General features: G+C 43.4%; 1 protein-coding gene across 4 annotated transcripts in view; it reads right to left on the bottom strand.

Moving 5' to 3' along the window:
* The window catches only part of rab3gap1 (RAB3 GTPase activating protein subunit 1), a 135,029-nt gene that overhangs the window by 73,532 nt on the left and 42,756 nt on the right, over positions 1-18,741 (bottom strand). For all 4 annotated transcript variants that reach the window (XM_063052500.1, XM_063052501.1, XM_063052503.1 and 1 more), the window contains one exon: positions 8,496-8,595. In XM_063052500.1, coding sequence (XP_062908570.1) covers positions 8,496-8,595 — 100 coding nt within the window. The remainder of the gene's footprint in view (positions 1-8,495; positions 8,596-18,741) is intronic.

The following is an 18,741-nucleotide window of genomic DNA, read 5'->3' as shown; positions in this document are numbered from 1 at the left end:
TTCATTTAAGTCAGGCAGTAAAGCAAATACCTTTTTAAAAAAGGAGGATCATCTAAGTTAGGACCGTACAAATTGACCAAAACAACTTTTCCGTTACAGATTACTCCGTTAACAATTAAAAATCTACTATTAAAATCTGACTCAATATCCCCTTGAGTAAATATATTGGATTTAATAAAGATGGACACTCCCTTAGTTTTACTCTGAGAAGTGGAGTGGAATTGCAAACCCCTCCACCATCCACAAAATCTATTTTGATCTCCCGCCCTGAAATGCGTCTCCTGGGCAAAAATCGTATCAGGCTGGAATCAGTTAATGATTTTAAAAGTCTGTTTTCATTTGATAGGATGATTCCAACCACGTACATTCCAACTTATTACGCTAATCTGTTTAAATACCATACTATAATTTTATTCTACTTTACACATGCGCAGAGCACATATCAATACAGGATGATCAAAACTGGTGGCAATGAAGAATACCAGCACATAGAAAACACACATACTCTGGAACCACCCAATGGGAAAAAAACCCTAACTCTAACCCCACCCCTCTCCCCCCACAGCCCGAAAAAAAGCAGGCACCCTATGATAGAATACGAAGCCAGGGACTGTCTGTCTGTACAAAAAAATCTTAAAAGATTCTCTCTCCCTCCCCTAGTTAAAAAAAATGAAACCCACTGACCTTGTGAGAGGAACAACAAAGTCTCAACAAAGTGTTTACATTCCAGCATCTACAAACCACCCTATGTTTATATTTAATCTTCTTTTAAACAAGGAAGAACCGAAAAAAATGTTATCTCTTAAAAAGAAAAACCAGCGCCATCTTAAATTTAACATTAAGTCCCTAAAAAAAAAAGCTTTAAATTCGGTTATAAGACGCTATAATAAAGCAAAAAAAAATGTTAATAGCATATTTAATCCAACTAACTTTTCAAAAATACCAACTAGTAATAATTATATAAGCAATTGAACCCTCTCCTAAATATATATATAAAAAAGCCCCATTAGTAGGAAAAACAACCAATTAAGAAAAAAAAAAATCAAACCAGATATTAAAGGAACAAGTCCCTTTATCTTCTTTTTCTCAGTCAAATATCCAAATAACCATTTAAACAGTCATACTTGAACCATAGATCTTCTTTCCAAAAAAACTAATGATATGCAATAATGAACAAATCCCCTTGTCTTCTTTCAATAGTCTCTCAATGAAATGTCCAAGTAACCTTCATAAATCTTCTTTCCGAAATGCCGATAATATACAGATAACCAAGCAGCCTTCCAGTCAGTTCAATCGGCAGTTGCAGCAGGTATAGTTTGAACGAACGCCAGTGCAACTTTAGGATCAAAAAAATGTACGAGGAGAATTAGGAGGAAAAACTTTAATTCTTATTGGGTAACGCAAGAAAGGGAACAGTTTCTTATCCTTAGTTTCTTATCATATACCTGTTTCATTACCAAAGCAAATTTTGATCTTTGTTCCATTACCTCCTTTGGATAATCCTCAAAAGTGGAGCTCAGATTCCTTAAATCTAAAAACTTTGTTTTCTTGCCTGGCTCATTATTTGATCTTTAATTTTAAAGTGATGAAAACAAACCAAAACAGACCTTAACAACAGGAATTCTGCAGATGCTGGAAATTCAAGCAACACACATCAAAGTTGCTGGTGAACGCAGCAGGCCTTGGTTTATTTGGATCTTTAGATTTCGAAGTAAAAGCTCTGTGTGCTCTTTCTATAGTAGGCGGCTCTGATAATATGGAAAGAAATAAGGTATGAAAAAGCTTACTAAAGTAAGCAATTAAATCTCCATCTTCGGCTCATTCTTGCAGCCCAACAATTTGTATATTCCTTCAGCGAGACCTAGTTTCCAGGTCTATAATCTCATTTTGATATCTTTCCAAACGAGTTGTAGTTTCAAACAATTTTTGCTTAGTTACCTTCAATTCCTCTTTGTGTGTAATAACTTGAGTTTCCAGGTCTTTAAGCTTTCCCAGAAATGACTTCATTTCATTACTATTCTTTTCCAGTTGGTCTTTAATTGACCCATTCTGATCTTTAATTGAATTCAGTGTCCGAACCGTATCTTCAGCCCATGGTGGCATTTCAGTTCTTTCCTTTCCCATTGCCTTTGTCACTAGGTTCAGACAGTGCTCAAAGACATACTGTTCCCCTTCAAGAATCAGCAAATTAAAATTTTAAATTGGACGTTTAAACTAGGGGGAAAGGAACAAAACTGGGAGCAGCACAAAAACTGCTGCTACTCCATTTACAGACAGGCGCAGTCTCCTTCAAGTTTATTGTCATTTAACTACATACATTTAGATAGAAGCAAGACAAGGATTCTCCGAACCAACATGTAAAGCACAGCAGTACACATAACACACAATAACTTGGGAAGGCAAAGATAACCTCAACTGATGAGTCACACACAAATAACAAACTAAAGTGCATAAATTAAATATTGTAAGGTACGGAACAGATTAACCAGTGGCACTTTGAATAAGAGGCGACAGGGAGTTCAGAAGCTTAATGGTTTGGGGGAAGAAACTATTTCCCATCCTGACCATTCTTGTTTTTATGCATCGGAGTCTCCTGCCTGATGGTAGAACAGAGGATGCTGGATGGATGGGTGGGATCCTTAATAATACCAAGGGCCCTGCATATGCAGCGCTCCTGATAAATGTCCCCGATGGATGGCAGGGAGACCCCCATGATCCTCTCAGCTGTTCTCACAGTCCCTTGTAGGGACTTCTGGTCTGATTCTCAGCTGTTCCCATACCAGATGGAGATGCAACTTGTCATGACTCTCTCAATAGTGTTCCTGTAAAACGCACGATGGAGGGAGGTTGGGGGTGGGAGGAGACTTGCTTGTCTCAATCTTCTTAATAAGTGGAGGCACTGCTGTGCCTTCTTGTTCAGGGAGGTGATATCAAGGGACCAGGTGAGGCCACCTGTGATGTGAACTCTCAGGAACTGGTGCACTTAACTCTCTCTCAGAGGGGAATGGTTCGCCTGCACCTTCCTGAAATCCACAATCATTTCTTTTGTCTTCTCTACATTCAAGCTTAGGTTGTTCTTCTCACTCCAGTTCTACCAGTCGTTCCGCTTCCTCTCTATACTCTGTCTCATCATTGTTCCTGATGAAGCCAACCATCTGCAAACTTGATTGCACAGTTTGAGCTGAATCCTGTGACTCAGTCATGTGTCAGCAATGTGAACAGCAACGGGCTGAGCACACAGACTTGGGGAGCGCCAGTGCTCAGCGTAATGGGACGAGAAGCATTGCTGCCCACACGCATTGGCTGTGGCCTTACTGTTAAGTAGTATATTTATCAGGCTCTCAGCTTTGTGTGGGTTGACTCTGGTCAGGGGCTTCCTCACCTCAGATTCAGCCAGATGGAGAGTTTGCTCCCCGGTGGGGGGTGAAGAGAGGTGCCTTCCTCACAGCACTTTGTTCTGCATTTCCAAATGGGCACAGAAGATATTCAGCCTCTCAGGAAGTGCAGCATCCTGGTCACTGATGCACATGGGAGACTTGTAGTTTGTAATACTCTGAGAATGCTTTTGTTTCCAATTCTGAATGGAGTAGGAAAGCACAGTTCTAGGCTTCAGCAGACAACGTACCTCCTGGTTTATCCACGACTTTTGGTTTGGGAATGTACAGTAAGTCTTTGTAGGCACACACTCATCCACACAGGTTTTAATGAAGTCGGTAACAACTGCAGTCTAGACCACGGATTCAAAGCAGTCCTGTAGACACTCCTGTGCTTCCCTTGTCCATACCTTCTTGGACCTCACCACTGGTGCTGCAGTCTTCAGTCTTTGCATATACTCAGGGAGAAGTACAGCCAGGTGATCAGACTTCCTAAAGTGAGGGTGTGGAATAGCACAGTAGGCATTCTTGATGGTGGTGTAGCAATGGTCCAGTGTGTTGTTTCCTTTAGTATTGCAAGTGATCTGTTGATGATAATTGCTTAGTGATTTTTTTTCAGACTGGCCTGGTTAAAATCTCCCAAAACAATGGTGAGGGCTTGGGATGCGCTCTTTCGTGCATGTTGATCCCATTGCTCAGATCTTCTATAGCCTGATTGACATTGGACTGAAGTGGAATGTATACTGCTACCAAAATGACTCTGGCGAACTCCCACTGTAGATTAAAAGGACAGCACTTAACCACCAGATATTCCAGGTCTGGTGTGCAGAATTGGAACAGCACTAAAATATTTGTGCACCCGGAAGAATTGATCATGAGGCATACTCCTCCACATCTGCTTTTGAGAGACTCTATTGATCTATCTTGACGGTGTCTAGTAAACCCCCCTTTGATCTGAATCGATGCATCCGGTACAGGAGGGGCTAACCAGGATTCTGTGAAACAAAGTACACACATAGTCCTAACGTCCCTCTGATTCAGCACCCTAGCTCTGAGATCATCGATTTTATTCACCAGAGATGCTAACATGGTTGCAATAGCTGGCAGCATCCCTGAACATTCTCCAGTTTGTATTATCAAAGCAGCCTGCAGTGCTGAGATTGCACCTTCAGGTCAGGTTTTCACCACCTTTAGAACTAGCTTGGCCCATTTGATCAGTGGTTTGTATGCTGGAATTAACATTATATAAGTGATCTGAGAGAGAAACAGATGTTCTGCCTACATAAAATGCTTCCACAGGTAGCCTGCCTACACACAATGCCAAAAGTTTCCCTATTGCATCCATTTGATAGTTTCATTTGCAAAACTTAAGAAAAACCTAATCCTTTGCAAAAAAAATTAAAACATCGCAAATTAGATAAGGTTAGTTATCGACCATATTAATAGAGAAGAATTAGTAAACAGCAGTACAGTAACTGCAAATGCCACTGGTCTCAAACAAAGTTCTCCTGACGAAGGGTCTCGGCCCGAAACGTCGACTGTATCTCTTCCTAGAGATGCTGCCTAGCCTGCTGCGCTCACCAGCAACTTTGATGTGTGTTGCTTGAATTTCCAGCATCTGCAGAATTCCTCGTGTTTGCGTTCTCCATAAACGTTTGCCTTTCTTCGTGCTGAGAACTTTCCCTGTGGTGTCAGAGGATCCAGGCACCCAGACATTAAGTTGGCTACACAAAGCGAAGGAATATATACTGCACAATATGCATAATATTCCCAGCAGTGCAAATTTCCAAAAATAATTAAACCATAAAAATATCAGATAATAGTTTTACTGTGGTAATAAGTATAAACCAATTGCTCAATACTCTGTAAAAATGATAGTAACTTGATGACTTCCCTTCATGGGTAATACAAAAATCCTGATCCTGCGGTCATAATTCATCCTTTCCCCAAAGCCTGACTCCATTCAATCAAGGAAATAACATAACTTGATGTGAACTTCAAAAATGTGCAAATAAATTTCACAGTAAAACATCCTGAAAAATGCTGTTGCACAAGGCTATAAGACCACAAAACTTGAGAGCAGAATTAGGCTATTCAGCCCATCGAGTCTGCTCTGCCATTCCATCATGGCTGATCCCAGATCTCACTCAATCCCATACACCTGCCTTCTCATCATATCCTCTGATACCCTGACTGATCAGGAAACAATCAACTTCCACCTTAAATTACCCTCGGACTTGGCCTCCACCACAGTCTTGATAGAGCATTCCACAGACTCACTACTCTTTGGCTAAAAAATTCCTCATTACTCTATTCTAAAAGGTCACCCCTCAATTTAGTGTACGTCTATGTTTCAAATCATTTGCAAGGCAAAGGTAAAAGGTTGGTTTTTAAATGTGGCACACATTTAAATTATTTACTGATTTTGTATATCTGTACATAAACTTAATATAATCTTTTATTCCTACAAAACTGAATGAACAGTCACTCAAAAAATTACTACTGTACTGCAATAGTGCCATATACCCCCATGGAAGTTTTCATGTTTTATTGTTTTACAATATTGAATCACAGTGGATTTAATTTGGCATTTTTGACACTGTTCAACAAAAAATGACTATTTTGTGTCAATGTGAAACCACATCTCTACAAAGAGATCTAAATTAATTAAAAATATAAAACACAAAATAATCAATTGCACAAGTATTTACACCCTTCAAGTCATTATTTAGTGAGTGCACGTTACAGCATTAGGTTGTGTGGATAGGTCCCTATCAGCTTTGCCCATCCGGACACTGCAAATTTTAGAACATAGAACATAAAATAGTACAGCACAGTACAGGCCCTTCGGCCCACATTGTTGTGCGGACCCTCAAACCCTGCCTCCCATATAACCCCCCACCTTAAATTCCTCCATATACCTGTCTAGTAGTCTCTTAAATTTCACTAGTGTATCTGCCTCCACCACTGGCTCAGGTAGTGCGTTCCACGCACCAACCACTCTCTGAGTAAAAAACCTTCCTCTAATACCCCCTTGAACTTCCCACCCCTTACCTTAAAGCCATGTCCTCTTGCATTGAGCAGTGGTGCCCTGAGGAAGAGGCGCTGGCTATCCACTCTATCTATTCCTCTTAATATCTTGTATACCTCTATCATGTCTCCTCTCATCCTCCTTCGCTCCAAAGAGTAAAGCCCCAGTTCCCTTGATCTCTGATCATAATTCATACTCTCTAAACCGGCAGCATCCTGGTAAATCTCCTCTGTACCCTTTCCAATGCTTCCACATCCTTCCTATAGTGAGGCGACCAGAACTGGACACAGTACTCCAAGTGTGGCCTAACTAGAGTTTTATAGAGCTGCATCATTACCTTGCGACTCAAACTCTATCCCTCGACTTCTGAAAGCTAATACCCCATAAGCTTTCTTAACTACCCTATCTACCTGTGAGGCAACTTTCAGGGATCTGTCGACATGTACCCCCAGATCCCTCTGCTCCTCCACACTACCAAGTATCCTGCCATTTACTTTGTACTCTGCCTTGGAGTTTGTCCTTCCAAAGTGTACCACCTCACACTTCTCCAGGTTGAACTCCATCTGACACTTCTCAGCCCACTTCTGCAACCTATCAATGTCTCTCTGCAATCTTCAACAATCCTCTACACTATCTACAACACCACCAACCTTTGTGTCGTCTGCAAACTTGCCAACCCACCCTTCTACCCCCACATCCAGGTCATTAATAAAAATCACAAAAAAGTAGAGGTCCCAGAACCGATCCTTGTGGGACACCACTAGTCACAACCCTCCAATCTGAATGTATTCCCTCTGCCTTCTGCAAGCAAGCCAATTCTGAATCCACCTGGCCAAACTTCCCTGGATCCCATGCCTTCTGACTTTCTGAATAAGCCTACCATGTGGAACCTTGTCACCAGCAACTTTTATGTGTGGTGCTTGAAATGCCGGCATCTGCAGATTTCCTCGTGCTTGCGACTTTCAATTTATGATTTTTTTTTACTATAACACAATAATACACTAATCTTTCAGTGCCCGAGCGATTTTAAAAGGAGTACTGGATATAGTGCCACAGTGAGTTTAAGAGGAACAGGAAACAGGATCCTCATAATTATGATAGGGAGTACAGCTAAAAGACTACTGTAGGTTTAAAGTAAGTATAGGAAACAGGGCTTCAGTTAGTTTAGAAAGAACATTGGAAACAGTCACCATGAGTTAAACAGAGTGCAGGAAAGAGAACTACAGTATTTACAATATGAACAGTTATTTGGATGACAAAATCAAAATCTAGGACAGACACCTCTGGAGGTGCAGAGAAGGGAAAAAAATAGTAATTCTGTAACTTGCCACTGTCTACCTGCTACATATCTTAACATCAAAAGCAAATGAGGATAGGTGTCTCAGCTATTTGCCCATCACAGTGGTGAATTAAAAAAAGAGGACATGGATAAGAAAGACTATTACAGAACTGACTGATGAAGCAAGCTATAAAGGATAAATATCCTGTCTGCTCCTGTAATACCTCAATGCACTGATGTAATGAAATAATCTATACAGATGACATGCATAATGGATTCTCACTGTACTTCTGTACATGTGACAATAATAAACCAATTTACCATTGAAGTAGCTATAGTCTGAATACTTGAACTTTATCATAGAAACATTGAAAACCTACAGCACAATACAGGTCCTTCGGCCCACAAAGTTGTGCCGAACATGTCCCTACCTTAGAAATTACTAGGCTTACCCATAGCCCTCTATTTTTCTAAGCTCCATGTACCTATCCAAAAGTCTCTTAAAAGACCCTGTTGTATCCGCCTCCACCACCATTGCCAGCAGCCCATTCCACACACTCACCACTCTCTGCGTAAAAAACTTACCCTGACATCTCCTCTGTACCAATTCCCCAGCACCTTAAACCTGTGTCCTCTTGTGGCAACCATTCCAGCTCTGGGAAAAAGCCACTGACTATCCACACGATCAATGCCTCTCATCATCTTATACACCTTTATCAGGTCACCTCTCATCCTCCGTCGCTCCAAGGATCATGTGCAATTGTAAGTTTTAAATTGTAATCTTATAGCATTACAACATGGAACATCCTACCTGGTGGTTGCTGAGGCCAAGAATACTGCTGCCAATCTTGAAGGATGTAAGTAAACCGAATAGCTACATTTATTGGGGGCAAAGGTGTCAAAGGGCACCCCTAGAGAAAAGAGAAAGTGATAAAATTAGTGGGCTATTTGATTCCAATACCATCTAAAATCTCACATGAACATAAGCTTAGCTAATGAAGTAATGCTTGTCAGGATTAGAAACAGACGCTGGAGTCAACCATGAGGTATAAGGCATCTTCCACCATTCAATAAGATAATTGGTGATGTTCGATTTTATTGTCATTCCCTGATAATGGCCCTGTATCACACAATTCCTATCATTTCTAAATGGGTGATGCTCTGTCTTCAAGACATTCCCCTGTTGTTCTACCTACCAATCATATCTAAAATCTACTAATCTCTGGCATGACCACCTTGTTACAACTGGAGGTTTGTGTTCCGAGAAAATCATGATTTTCTGTAAAACAAAGCCACATCAACAAAATGTACCTTGTCTGAACAACTGGCATCCTGTCGTACTCACCTCAATAATAAGCGAATGCTTTGAGAGGCTGGTGAAGGACTACATCTGCAACTTGCTACTACTCACATTGGACCCCTACAATTCACCTACCGACACAACCGATCGACAGATGACACAATAGCCACAGCTCTGCACAGAGTCTTTACACATCTGGAGAAGAAGGATGCTTATGTCAGAGTGCTGTTCTTGGACTGCAGTTCAGCATTCTACACCATAATTCCCTCCAGGCTTGACAAGAAGCTTAGAGACCTCAGCCTTTACCTTGCCTTATGCAGCTGGATCCCCTCAGGGCTGTGTCCTCAGCCCCCTCCTTAAATCTGCGTATGCCCATGACTGTTTCGCCACCCACAGCTCCAATCTGCTAATTAAATTTGCTGATGATACTACATTGATTGGCCTCATCTCAAATAATAATGAAGCAGCCTACAGAGAAGAGCCACACCCTAACACGGTGGTGTCGAGAAAACAATCTCTCTCTCAACGCAAAAACAAAAGGAGTTGGCTATGGACTACTGGAGGAATGGAGACAGGCTAACCCTTACTGACATCAATGATTCTGGGGTTGAGAGAGTGAACAGTTTTAAGCTCCTCAGCATACACATCACCAAGGATCTCACGTTGTCTGTACATATCGGCAGTGTGGTGAAAAAAGCACAACAACACCTCTTTCACCTCAGACAGCTGAAGAAGTTTGGTATGAGCCCCCACATCCTAAGAACTTTCTACAGGGACACAATTGAGAGCATCCTGACTGGCTGCATCGCTGCCCGATCTTTGAGATCTTCAGGCACAGAGCTCAAAAAAAGCAGCTAACGGACTTTTAACATTGTAAACCAGTGAGTTGTTTGTTGTCTCCCTGCTCGCTGGGAAAACGGAGACACCTCCTGCTTCCTTATTAGGGACAGAGAGAACCTGTCGTCTGCCATATACTGGGTGAAACACAAAGTTTTTGGGGTATTGGAAGTCTGTGTTTTTGCTATTGCTTTGCTCAGGCTTGCGTGCTCGGTGGCAGGTGCCAATGCTTTTTTTTGCCAGTGGGGTGGGGATTGTTACTTGTTGCCGCTTACGCGTGGCAGGGCGGGGAGCACGGGGGGGAGACTTTGGGGTTCTAACATCTGTCGTTCATTCTTCAGGGCACTCTGTTTTTGTGGATGGTTGCAAAGAAAACGCATTTCAGGATGTATATCGTATACATTTCTCCGACATTAAATGGGACCTTTGGTATGGGAACTGTATGGGACTGTGCAGAGAGTGGTGCGAACAGCCCAGCGCATCCGTAGATGTGAACTTCCCACTATTCAGGACATTTACAAAGACAGGTGTGTAAAAAGAGCCCAAAGGATCATTGGAGACCTGAGTCACTCCAACCACAAACTGTTTCAGCTACTACCATCTGGGAAACAGTACCGCAGCATAAAAGCCAGGACCAACAGGCTCTGGGACAGCTTTTGCCACCAGGCCATCAGACCGATTAACTTGCGCTGATACAATTGTATTTCTATGTTACATTGACTGTCCTGTTGTACACACTATTTATTACCAATTACTATAAATTGCACATTTAGATGGAGACGTAATGTAAAGTTTTTTACTCCTCATGTATATGAAGGATATAAGTAATAAAGTCGAATCAATTGCAAGTGGAAAAAAAATAATTACACCCACAAAGTTGACAAGAGCAGGTTTTATTTCATGCCCCAAGGATCTGGATGGTGATTATGTGAATTATGTTTACCCAAATGGCCTTTATGTGGGGGTTTGCCTATCTTTAGCAACTGAGCATCAGAGTAATCATTACCAAAGATTCAGGTCCCACAGGGTGAAGAGATTTCTTCTTACTTCTGACCTGAAAAATTAATCTTTTACTTTTGAGTCTCTGACACGGTTCTAGAAATGCCAACATTATTTCTGCACCCTCTTTGTCAAAATCCTTAAGAATGTTGTACATTTCAATGAAATCACCTCTCATTCCCTTAAACTCAAAAATATATTGTGCAGTCTGCTTAATTTCTCCACACATAACAACCCTGACAGATATATTGGGACCAAAGGAGACAGAGAAGTGGGTAACAGTCAGGAGAGGGAAGGGCAAGAAACAGGTACTAGAGAGTACCCCAGTGGCTGTCCCTCTTAACAATAAGTATTCCTGTTTGAGTACTGTTGGGGGAGACGGCCTACCTGGGGGAAGCAACAGTGGTCGCATCTCTGGCACAGAATCTGGCCCTGTGGCTCAGATGGGTAGGGAAAGGAAGACGATGCCAGCAGTGATAGGGGACTCTATAGTTAGGGGGTCAGACAGCCGATTCCATGGATGTAGGAAAGAAACGCGGATGGTAGTTTGCCTCCCAGGTGCCAGGGTCCAGGATGTTTCTGATCGCATCCACGATACCTTGAAGTGGGAAAGAGAACAGCCAGAGGTCGTGGTACATATTGGTACCAAGGACATAGATAGGAAAAGGGAGGAGGTCTTGAAAAAAAGAGTACAGGGAGTTAGGAAGGAAGTTGAGAAGCAGGACCTCAAAGGTAGTAACCTCGGGATTACTGCCTGTGCCACGTGACAGTGAGCACAGGAATAGAGTGAGGTGGAGGATAAATGCGTGGCTGAGGGATTAGACAAGGGGGCAGGGATTCAGATTTCTAGATCATTGGGACCTCTTCTGGAGCGGGTGTGACCTCTACAAAAAGGACGGGTTGCACTTGAATCCGAGAGGGACCAATATCCTGGCGGGAAGGTTTGCTAAGGCTATTGGGGAGAGTTTAGACTAGAATTGCTGGGGGGTGGGAACCGAACTGAAGTGACGGAGAAAAGGGAGGCTGGCTCACAAATAGAGGAAGCTTGGAGACAGTGCAAAAGGGAAGATAGGCAGGTGATAGAGAAGGGACGCACTCAGTCCCATGCTGAGCTCATCAATTTCATCGACTTTACTTCAAACTTCCACCCAGCCCTCAAATTCCCTTGGTCCATCTCAGACACTTCTCTCCCCTTTCTCAATCTCTCAGTCTCCATCTCTGGAGACAGACTGTCCACTGACATCTTTTAAAAGCCCACTGACTCTCATAACTACCCCAACTACACCTCTTCCCACCCTGCAACATGCAAAAATGCCATTCTCCATTCCCAGTTCCTCTGTCTCCGCCGCATCTGCTCCCAGGATGAGGCTTTCTGTTCCAGGACATCTCAAATGTCCTCTTTCTTTAAGGATCGTGGTTTCCCTTCTGCCGTCATCAATGATGCCCTCATCCCATCCTCCTGCCACCACAAAAGGGACAGAGTTCCCCTTGTCCTCACCTACTACCCCACCAGCCTCCGGATCCAGCACATTATCCTCCGCAACTTCTGCCACCTTCAACAGAACTCCACCACTAAGCACATCTTTCCCTCTCCACCCCTCTCCGCCTTCCGCAGGGATCAGTCCCTCCTCCCTGGTCCACATGTCCCTCCCCACGGATCTCCCACCCGGCACTTATCCCTGTAAGCATAACAGCTACACCTGTCCTTACACCTCCTCTCTTGCCGCCATTCAGGGCCCCAAACAGTCCTTCCAGGTGAGGCAACACTTCACTTGTGAGTCTGCTGAGGTCACCTATTGCATCCGGTGCTCCCGCTGCGGCCTCCTCTACATTGGTGAAACCCGACGCAGATTGGGGGACTGCTTCGTCGAGCACCTCCGCTCCGTCTGCCACAACAGACAGGCTCTCCCGGTAGCCCCCCACTTCAACTCTGTTTCACACTCCCAATCGGAAATGTCCATACATGGCCTCCTCTACTGCCATGATGAAGCTAAACTCAGGTTGGAGGAGCAATACCTTACTGGTGGGAGTATGGAATGAGCTGCCAGATGAGGTGGTAAATGCGGGTTCTTTTTTAACATTTAAGAATAAATTGGACAGATACATGGATGGGAGGTATATGGAGGGATATGGTCTGTGTGCAGGTCAGTGGGACTAGGCAGAAAATGGTTCGGCACAGCCAAGAAGGGCCAAAAGGCCTGTTTCTGTGCTGTAGTTTCTATGGTTCTATATACCATTTGGGTAGTCTCTAGCCCCTTGGTATGAACACTGATTTCTCCAACTTCTGGTAATTCCCTCCCCCTCCCGTCCCCCATCCCAGTTTCACTCTGCCCCCTCCCCCAGCTGCCTATCACCTCCCTATGGTTCCGCCGCCTCCTACTACCCATTGTTTTCCCCTATTCCTTCTTCACCTTTTCTGCCTATCACCTTCCTGCCTCCCCTCCCCCACCCCTTTATCTTTCCCCTTACTGGTTTTTCACCTGAGAACCTACCAGCCTTCTCCTTCCCACCTTCCCCCCACCTTCTTTATAGGACCTCTGCCCCTTCCCCCTACAGTCCTGACGAAGAGCTCCAGCCTGAAACATTGACTGATCATTTCCATGGATGCGGCCTGACCTGCTGAGTTCCTCCAGCGTGTTGTGAGTGTTGCTTGGAGCTAATATGTTCTGGCCATTACAGAGACTTGGATGGCTCAGGGGCAGGAATGGCTTCTTCAAGTGCCAGACTTTAGATGTTTCAGAAAGGATAGGGAGGGAGGCAAAAGAAGTGGGGGCGTGGCACTGTTGATCAGAGATAGTGTCATGGCAGCAGAAAAGGAGGAAGTCATGGAGGGGTTGTCTACAGAGACTCTGTGGGTGGAAGTTAGGAATAGGAAGGGGTCAATAACTCCACTGGGTGTTTTTTTATAGACCACCCAATAGTAAAAGGGACATCAAAGAGCCAAGAGGGAGACAGATTCTGGAAAGGAGTGATAGTAACAGGGTTGTTGTGGTGGAAGATATTAATTTCCCAAATATTGACTGGCATCTCCTTAGAGCAGGGGGTTTAGATGGGGTGGAGTTTGTTGGGTGTGTACAGGAGGGTTTATTGACACAATATGTACATAAGCCGACAAGAGCAGAGGCTGTACTTTATCAGGTATTGGGAAGCGAAAATGATCAGGTGTCAGGTCTCTCAGTGGAAGAGCATTTTGGAGATAGTGATCAGAATTCTATCTCCTTTACCATAGCATTTGAGAGGGATAGGAACAGACAAGTTAGGGAAATGTTTAATTGGAGTAAGGGGAAATACAAGGCTATCAGGCAGAAATGTGAAAGCATAAATTAGAAACAGATGTTCTCAGGGAAACGTACGGAAGAAATGTGGCAAATGTTCAGGGGATATTTGTGTGGGGTTCTGAGTAGGTACATTCCAATGACACGTGGAAAGGATAGTAAGGTACAAGATTCATGATGTATAAAGGTTGTTGTAAATCTAGTCAAGAAGAAAAGAAGAGCTTATGAAAGGTTCAAAAAGCTAGGTAATGATATGAATCTAGAAGATTATAAGGCTAGCAGGAAGGAGCTTAAGAATGAAATTAGCAGAGCCAGAAGGGGCCATGAGAAGGCTTTGGCGGACAGGATTAAGGAAAACCCCAAGGCATTCTACAAGTACGTGAAGAGCAAGAGGATAAGACATGAGAGAATAGGACCAAATCAAGTGTCACAATGGAAAAGCGTGTATGGAACCAGAGGAAATAGCGGCGGTACTTAATGAAAACTTTGCTTCAGTATTCACTACGGAAAAGGATTTTGGCAATTGTAGGGATGACTTGCACTGGACTGAAAAGCTTGAGCATGTAGATATTAAGAAAGTGGATGTGCTGGAGCTTTTGGAAAGCATCAGGTTGGATAAGTCACTGGGACCGGACGGGATGTACCCCAGGCTACTGTGGGAAGCGAGGGAGGAGATTGCTGAGCCTATGGCAATGATCTTTGCATCATCAATGAGAATAGGAGAGGTTCAGGAAGATTGCAGGGTTGCAGATGTTGTACCCTTACTCAAGAAAGGGAGTAGAGATAGCCCAAGAAATTACAGGCCAGTGAGTCTTACTTCAGTGGTTGGTAAGTTGGAGAAGATCCTGAGAGGTAGGCTTCATGAACATTTGGAGAGGCATAATATAATTAGGAACAGTCAGCATGGCATTATCAAAGGCAGGTCATGCCTTACAAGCCTGATTGAATTTTTTGAGGATGTGACTGAACACATTCATGAAGGTAGAGCCGTAGATGTAGTGTATATGGATTTTAGCAAGGCATTTGATAAGGTATCCCATGCAAGGCTTATTGAGAAAGTAAGGAGGCATGGGATCCAAGGGGATCATCTTTGTGGATCCAGAACTGGCTTGCCCACAGAAAGCAAAGATCACAAGACAAAGGAGCAGAAGTAGGCCATTCAGCCCATCAAGTCTGCTCCGCCACTCCCCCATGAGCTAAACTATTCTCCCATCTAGTTCCAATTTCCGGCTTTTTCCCCATATCCCTTGATACCCTGACTAATTAGATATCTATCAATCTCCTCCTTAAACACCCTCAGTGATCAGCCCTCCACAGCTGTATATGGCAATGAATTCCATAAATCCACAACCCTCTAGCTAAAAAAAATTTCTCCTCATCTCTGTTTTAAATGGGTACCCTCTAATTCTATGACTGTGGCCTCTTATCCTGGACTCACCCACCAAGGGAAACAGCCTTTCCACATCTACTCTGTCCAACCCTTTCAACATTCGAAATGTTTCTGAGATCCCCTCTCATTCTTCTATGCTCTAATGAATACAGTCCAAGAGCCGACAAACGCTCCTCATATGCTAGCCCCTGAATTCCAGGAATCATCCTCGTAAATCATCCGCAAACTTAGCCACAAAACCATTTAATCCATAATCTAAATCATTGATATACATTGTAAAAAGAAGCGGCTCCAACGCCGACCCCTGCGGAACCAATCAGAGTAGGATCCCTTTATTCCCACGCTTTGCTTTCTGCCTATCAGCCAATGCTCCACCCATTCCAATAACTTTCCTCTAATTCCATGGGCTCTCATCTTATTAAGCAGCCTCTTGAGCAGCACCTTAGCGAAGGCCTTTTGAAAATCCAAATACACACTCTCTTGTCAATCTTATTTGAGATTACCTCAAAAAATTCCAATAGATTGGTGAGGCAGGATCTTCCCTTCATGAAACCATGCAGGCTTGGGCCTATCTTGTCATGCACCTTGAGGTATTTCATAACCTGGTCCTTGAGGATCGACTCCAATAACTTTCCAACTACCGATGTCAAACTAATAGGTCTGTAATTTTCTTTTTGCTGCCTCCCTCCTTTCTTGAACAGTGGAACTACATTTGTGACCTTCCAGTCCTCTGGAACCATGCCAGAGTCTATTGATAAGATCATTTCCAATGCCTCCACAATCTCCAAAGCCACCTCCTTCAGAACCTGTGGGTGCACCTCATCCGGTCCAGGAGACTTACCTATTCTTAGTCCATTTTAGCTTCCCAAGCACTTTTTCTCCAGTAATCTTGACTGTACCTAATCCTATTCCCTGAGACCTCTGGCTATCAGGTATGTTGCTAATGTCTTCCACTGTGATGACTAATGCAAAATACTAATTTAGTTCCTCTGCCATCTCTTTGTTATCCATTATAATTTCTCCAGCATCATTTTCAATCGGTCCTATATCTACCCGCGCCACTCTTTTACTCTTCATATATTTTAAAAAACTCCTAGTATCCTTTTTTATGTTAATTGCCAACTTCCTTTCATAATTCATCTTTTCTTTCCTAATAACTTTCTTAGTTTCCTTCTGTAAGTTTTTAAAAAGTCGCCCAGTCCTCAGTTTTTCCACTAATTTTTGCTTCCTTGTACGCCGTCTCTTTTGCTTTTATTTTAGCCTTAACCTCTCTCGTTAGCCACATTTGTGCCATTTTTCCATTCATGATTTTCTTTTTCTCTTGGAATATATTTTTCCTGCACTTTCCTTATTTCTTGTAGGAATTTCATGCAATTCTAGCTTACTTTTCCAAACACAAAATAATCTGCAGATGCTGGGGTCAAAGCAACACTCACAACACACTGGAGGAACTTAGCAGGTCAGGCAGCATCCGTGGAAATGATCAGTCAACATTTTGGACCAGAACCCTTCGTCAGGACTGAAGAGGGAAGGGGCAGAGTCCCTATAAAGAAGGTGGGGAGAGGGTGGGAAGGAGAAGGCTGGTACTTTTCCAATCTACTTGGGCCAGTTCCTCTCTCATACCACTGTAATTTCCTTTGTTCCACTAAAATATCGATACACATGATACCAGCTTCTCCTTTTCAAATTTGAAACTGAACTCAATCATATTACGATCACTACTTCCAAGGGGTTCCATTACCTCCAGCTCCCTAATCGCCTTAGGTTCATTACACAGCACCCAATCCAAAACAGCCCATCCCCTGGTGGGCTTATGCTCCAAAAAGCCATCCTGTAGGCATTCTGCAAACTCCCTCTCCTGAGATCCAGTACCTTCCTGACTTTCCCAATCTACTTTCATATTAAAATCCCCCATAATTATCTTGACATTTTCTTTCTGACACGCATTTTCTATTTCCAGCTGTAACCTGTAGTCCACGTCCCGGCTGCTGTTTGGAGGCCTGTGTATATAACTGCTTTTAATGTCTTTTTACCCTTGCCATTTCTAAACTCGGCCCATAAGGATTCTACCTCTTCTGATTCTATGTCCTTTCTTTCTCGTGATTTGATATTGTTGCTTACCATCAGGGCTATGCCACCCCCTTTACCTACCTTCCTATCTTTCCTATACACTGTGTATCCTTGGACATTCAGCTCCCAATCACATCCATCATTTAGCCATGACTCGGTGATGGCCACAATGTCAATGAGTGGTTGTAGACGGGTCATATTCAGCATAGAGGCCGGTGACCAGTGGCGTGCCTCAGGGATCTGTTTTGGGACCCTTACTCTTCGTGATTTTTATAAATGACCTGGATGAGGAAGTAGACGGATGGGTTCGTATATTTGCTGATGACACAAAGGTTGGGGGTGTTGTGGATAGTGTGGAGGGCTGTCAAGAGGTTACAGCGGGACATTGATAGGATGCAAAACTGGGCTGAGAAGTGGCAGATGTAGTTCAACCCCGATGAGTGTGACATGCTTCATTTCAGTAGGTCAAATATGATGGCAGAATATAGTATTAATGGTAAGACTCTTGGCAGTGTGGAGGATCAAAGGCATCTTGGGGTCTGAGTCCAAAGGACACTCAAAGCTGCTATGCAGGTTGACTCTGTGGTTAAGAAGGCATACGGTGCATTGGCCTTCATTAATTGTAGGATTGAGTTTAAGAGCCGAGAGGTAATGTTGCAGCTATACAGGACCCTGGTCAGACCCCACTTGGAATACTGTGCTCAATTCTCATCACCTCACTACAGGAAGGATGTGGAAACTATAGAAAGGGTGCAGAGGAGATTTACAAGGATGTTGCCTGGATTGGGGAGCATGCCTTATGAGAACAGGTTGAGTGAACTCAGCCTTTTCTCCTTGGAGCAATGGAGGATGAGAGGTGACATGATAGAGGTGTACAAGATAATGACAGGCATTGATCTTGTGGTTAGTCAGAGGCTTTTTCCCAGGGCTAAAATGGCTAGCACGAGAGGGCATAGTTTTAAGGTGCCTAAAAGTAAGTACAGAGGAAATATCAGGAGTAAGTTTTTTATTTACGCAAAGAGTCGTGAGTGCGTGGAATGGGCTGCTGGCGATGGTGGTGGAAGCGGAAACGATAGGGTCTTTTAAGAGACTCCTCGATGGCTACATGGAGCTTAGAAAAATAGAGAGCTATGGGTAAAGCCTAGGTAGTTCTAAGGTAGGGACATGTTCGGCACAGCTTTGTGGG

This window comes from Mobula hypostoma, chromosome 6 (genome assembly GCF_963921235.1).
Source record: "Mobula hypostoma chromosome 6, sMobHyp1.1, whole genome shotgun sequence".
In the NCBI taxonomy this organism is placed as follows: domain Eukaryota; kingdom Metazoa; phylum Chordata; class Chondrichthyes; order Myliobatiformes; family Myliobatidae; genus Mobula; species Mobula hypostoma.
Note: the sequence above shows the minus strand (reverse complement) of the source record. Positions and strands in the feature narration are given on the sequence as shown.